The sequence below is a fragment of the Malania oleifera genome, chromosome 13 (assembly GCF_029873635.1).
Source record: "Malania oleifera isolate guangnan ecotype guangnan chromosome 13, ASM2987363v1, whole genome shotgun sequence".
Taxonomy (NCBI): domain Eukaryota; kingdom Viridiplantae; phylum Streptophyta; class Magnoliopsida; order Santalales; family Ximeniaceae; genus Malania; species Malania oleifera.
This window is the reverse complement of record NC_080429.1, coordinates 60,118,630-60,123,848: the sequence shown is the minus strand read 5'-3', so window position 1 is coordinate 60,123,848 and position 5,219 is coordinate 60,118,630. Positions and strand designations below refer to the sequence as shown.

At 36.7% G+C, this 5,219-nt stretch overlaps 1 protein-coding gene across 1 annotated transcript; it reads right to left on the bottom strand.

The window, feature by feature from the left end:
- Positions 1-2,350: 2,350 nt before the first annotated feature.
- LOC131146164 (expansin-A1-like) lies at positions 2,351-4,900 on the bottom strand. The gene is made up of 3 exons (XM_058095536.1): positions 4,624-4,900; positions 4,121-4,433; positions 2,351-3,079 (listed from the first exon to the last, which is right to left on the bottom strand). Exons 1-3 carry the CDS (start codon positions 4,751-4,753, stop codon positions 2,773-2,775), a joined length of 750 nt encoding a protein of 249 aa, XP_057951519.1. The 5' UTR covers positions 4,754-4,900; the 3' UTR covers positions 2,351-2,772.
- Positions 4,901-5,219: the final 319 nt, after the last annotated feature.

Below are 5,219 nucleotides of genomic sequence, written 5' to 3'. Positions count from 1 at the left end.
GTCAGCTGACCAATGCTAGGACCGGTCAACCAAACCTTTTAGGTTCCGATATTTCGGAGCACTAAAAACATCTTTAATTTTAATTAAACAAATTCAAAATTACCTCCATGTCCCCAAAACGGTCATATTTTTGAAAAAACTATAAATACCCCCTCATTATTCATTTTTCAAACTAATGCTCAGATTAGAAAATACTCCCAAATATTTTTATGCTTTAAATTTTCAATCTCTTATACTCATACATTTGCAAATTTTTTTAAGAGAGCTTTTAATTTCTACCCTTCTCCTTCACTAGCACACTAATTGCATTAGAAGCGTGGTTGAGCTTTTTTGTTTTGGGCATTCACTTTTTACTATACAATCATCTACTCTCTCATATATGTTATTTCAAAAATCTTTTGAGAGTTCATCTTGAATTTTCTCCCCATAATTTTTTTTGATAAATTTTCTTGGAGAAAACTTTTCTTAACTTGAGAATCTTGCACATCTATTGCAAGTATACTAGAAACTTACTTGATTTCATTGCATAAATATGTTTTTAGCACAAAGCCTAAATTTCCAGCTCTTAACTTTTCAAGAATATATTTTTTAGGAGATATTTTTAGGGGTTTTGAGATCTTTGAAAAGCACATATTTCATATTTCATTTTTATCAAAGATCATATTTATTTATTTTGGGAAAAATCATCTGAAAGAAAAACCCTAGGTTCACCTATACTTCACTTGAAAATATTTTTAGAGAAAGTTTCAATAGGGTTGCATCTTTGAAGTTTGTATCATACATATCTTACTCAAAGATTGCAAAATTTTTTAAGAAAAATTCTCAGTCTCTACTGAACTTTCATTCATATCATACGAGAGTGCATTTGAGCTAATATTTGTACATCATCTTCTTAGTGTAGAAGTATTATACTTGTATACAAATCTTTGATTATTATTGTATTCCTGACGTGTGATCGGAAGAGGATTGCACTAACCTGTAACGTACATTGGATTGGTTTAGACCTGGTTAGGAGAACTAGGAGCACCGTCCTGTAAGGTGTAGTTATAGGTTGGGCTCAACCCTATGAATGTGAACTGACGTATTTTTCACCCACTAAGGAGAGGAGATTGTAACTGGTGGTGCTCCACCCGTAAGTAAGCATTAGTGGAATCCTCTTGTTTGTGAGCTTAAGGCAAGGATGTATGCAGTATTGGCCGAACCCCAATGTTGTATCATGTTGTGCTTTCTCTTCCTTATGCTATTTAATTTCTAAACTTAAATTTATGCATTTGAATGATTTATTTGATCTACATTGTATGATTTATATATTTGCATATTTCAGTTATCGTGAATGATTGGGAAAATACAGAAATTGTTTTAATTGTCACAATATCTACTTAGTTATTTAGTTGTGATATTTCTGATTACATAGAAAGACCCTAGGTTATGAAATACTGATTACGATTTGAATTGAACCTAGGAATAATTTTTTTAATACCCAATTCACCCCCCCTCTTGAGAATACACTAATTACATCACCTAGGATGGGATAAGGGGAAGATCTCACTATATAATGTCTTCTTGTCCTATCCCTAGGCATGGTAGGGATCATTATCTCCAAAATATCATATGATTAAGGTAGATTATAGTTCCAAACAATGATATTAGATGTAATGAATTAAAAATTATAGAATTAGATGTTTGCTCCTAAGATAAAGGGTATGGAGTCTCCACCTAAGGGCATTTTCAAAATCCTAAAAAGAAATTTTTTTCATTGACTCTAATTGGCCGGTTGATGAAGTCAAAGTTTTTTTAAAAATCATACACTTCATCAAATCATGTTTTCAAGTAAGTAATTCAACCCGACCTCTCGTTTTAAATCCACTTTCTTCACTCATCTTCTTCAAGATGGGTGATACAAACTCGATGCCCTCTTTCTAAAGTTTGATTTTCGGATCGAAGATACAATCTAATATTTTCCATCACCATCATCATCATCATTATGCTTTTAAAAAAAAAAGTATTAAGAGGCCAACCCCTTTTTTAAAGAAATACTCTTTGCTCTTTGAAAAGCCATGTTGAAGTATTAATGGAAATGACATTACCGGAGGATCAAAGGAGTCTTTCATTTATTTCCTTGATTTTCATTTCTTTTTCTTTCAAAGGCACATACTCATAATTGCCATAACTATTTTGTGAACGAGTGTTATAGAGGTGATGAAAGTATAGCTTTGTCTGGCTGCATGGTCCTATTATCACTTCCCAGCCAAGAAAACAGAGCCAATTCAAAGGAGATCCCAATGCCTAGATGGACAGCCCCAAGAAAAAGAAAATCACAGTGGCGACAAACAGAATCATTTAAGACCAATTAACACAAAAACTCCCAAATTTTGTAATCATAAAGAACTGATCCGAGATATAACATAAACTTACAGACAATATAATCTCAAATCACTGAACTATGCCAGTGGAGGGATCGATGAACACATAATAAATTCATTCCTTAGAACCCTCAGACTGATAGAGAACACAATTGACAGAACAACTTCAATACAAATAATCAAAATAAGTGGCGGGTGGTAACTTGCAAATGCCCACCACTGCCAATCTCTGCCTACCTTTTTAAAACAGGCAGAGCAGAATCCTCACAATCAAATGACAAAAAGCCATCATAAAATTAGCCCTTCTTAGACTTGGCTAATACTGACTCTTTTATGACATATATATATAATTAATCTTATAGCACTACTGTTTTATCTTCAATGCTTGTGGCGGAGACACTATGGGTGTCTATGGGAATTGCCCGCCGCTAAAGGTCTGGCCAAAGGACCAGCTAGCGGGGACGACGTTGTTGGAGACGACAGAGCGGCCGTCGCTGGTGGTAACCTCAAAAGAGAGGGCTTGTCCGTTGAGGTAGGAGTTGCTCTGCCAGTTCTGACCCCAGTTCCTTGAAATTGGCTGCCACCCTGTTCTTGATCCTTTGATGGAAACCGCGTGAACGTCACCGGCGCCTCCCACGTTGGTGATTAGCACCAAGTTGAAGTAAGGGTGGCCGTTGATGGTGAATCTGATGCCTCCCCTCTTCCTGCAGGGTACCCTGCAAGAAAACAAAGGAAAGAAAGTCTTATGCTTTGTTTTCCATTAGGACAATGAATATGTGGACCCAAACCTATACATAAAAGCAGCGGTGGAAAGCATTAGATATAGAATTTTAGTGAAAGCAATAGTTGTAAAAGGATAGCACACAGCCAAGCATTGAAAAATGAAAAGTTCTCACAGCTGCTCCTCAGTTTGGTGGTTTCTTTTGTTTTTGTTTTTGTTTTTGTTCTTTTCTTTCCCCCTTTTTTTCACTGTATGTTTACTAGGTCTTTGGGGTACCTAATTCATAGAGTTCTTTTCTATATATATATATTATTAATTTTAGATCATAAGATCATAGAAAGGAAAAATTATACAGGACTCTCCCTCAACGTGTTCATGTGTCTATTTTTTTAATTATACACTTATTAAAAATAAGTCTTATGTCTATTTTTTTAATTATACACTTATTAAAAATAAGTCTTAAAACATACTAGGTTCTTGCAACAAAAGTTATTTTATGTCATTTTAGCTGCTTCATTTACAATTTTTTACATAATTATTGAAAACTCAATTTTAAGTTGTATAGGAGAAATATAAAACTTTATGTTAAAATTGAAAGCTTTAATGTTAAAAATATTTTATTTAAAAAATTTTAAGAAAAAAAGAAAAGAAATAGAGGATACAAGATCAGAGATGGTTAATCTATTATTTTATTAATTCCTCCTCTAAAAACATGACATGTAAATTATTGGGTTGGTACATGCCATTACATGAAAGTTTTTTCCTCTCTTTTGAGTAGTTTTCTCCCATTAACCGGCAGAGAAAAAAAAAAAAAAAAAAACATAGAAACAAATATTTTTTTTCCCCAAAGTCTTTATGTAATTATTAAAACAATAACGACCAATGTCATTTTTTCATAATTCTTTTAAATTTTTTTTTTAAAGGAACTTTTTTCCCTCATAATTAGTGAAAACACTGACAGACCTTCTTCAATTGTTTTTGGGCCGGGGTACCCCAAATTAATAAGGCAGTAAGGCATAAAAGCATATATACATACCTCCTGTAAGCGACGGGCACAATCCCAGCTCTGTATCGGGCAATGCGCTGGAAGACAGGCTGAGAGAGATCAAAGTGCTGGAGAGGAGGGTTGCACCACCCCCCTGCATTGTTGGGCAGAGCATTGTTTGGAGGGCAGAAATTGGTGGCAGTGACCAGAATGGAGCCCGGCAGGCACCACTTTGGGTCATTCAAACACTTTAGCTCGAAACAAGCCCCGCAGCTCAAGCCGCTGTTGAACAGTGCGGTGCTCAGAGCCGCGTTGTTCGTCCCATATCCCTGGCTATAAAGGTTCCCATACCCACAAGCTCCACCTGCATCACGTACAACTCAACATTAGCTCTAGATCTCATTCTCTGCTGTAAATCAAATTGGGTTTTCCCTAAACTAGTAGCTGATAATCGAAATCGTGATCGTAAATTGATCGACCACTTTTGAACCCCAAAAAAAAAAGTCGATGCATGTTAATTGCGGCATTCACAGTCGAGTTGACAGCTTGCTTACCCATTGTGCCTGCGGCATCACCCCCACCGTAGAAAGTGGCATGGGCATCAACCCATGCCCCAGTGCCATAACCAAGAGCTGTTGAGGCGAGGGAGAGAAATCCCAAAAAGAAAAACGCACAGAGAGACATTTTAGAGAGAGAGAGAGAGAGAGAGAGAGAGAGAGAGAGAGAGTGTGTGTATCACAGTGGCAATGGGAGATTTGTGAGGGGAGGAGGGGTGGGGCGAGGGGGAATAAATAGAAGTTTGGAGGAGGAGGAAGAGTGTTCCCTTCCCCAACGTCATTCAACTAACCGACGTTTTGAGCTGTGGGGGACCCGAAACCGCCATGTGCATGCAGTTTTTTTCTCCATCTGCCGAGCAGGGCCACTTTTAGTTACGGGTCCTTCTAGGTTTCCTGGCAAAGGCATCTTCCATTTCGATCATGCCCTGGGCACAAGCAGGGCAGAGGTGGACCCTACGCTTCGGGACCATGAGCTTGAGATAACTTTGAGAAACAATATGTGAAAAATCCAATATTTATTTTGTTTAGGAGAAGGAAAATAGAAGAACATAAGTTTCCTTATTTCCTACTATAATTTTTCTCCATCTCAAATA

Bases quoted from the DNA above. Each gene is read 5' to 3' on its own strand.
- LOC131146164 (XM_058095536.1), bottom strand. From the start codon at position 4,753: ATGTCTCTCTGTGCGTTTTTCTTTTTGGGATTTCTCTCCCTCGCCTCA. The intron at 4,434-4,623 runs GTAAGCAAGCTG...TACGTGATGCAG, and splicing joins TGATGCCGCAGGCACAATGG to GTGGAGCTTGTGGGTATGGG. The intron at 3,080-4,120 runs GTATGTATATAT...GTTTTCTTGCAG, and splicing joins GTGCCCGTCGCTTACAGGAG to GGTACCCTGCAGGAAGAGGG.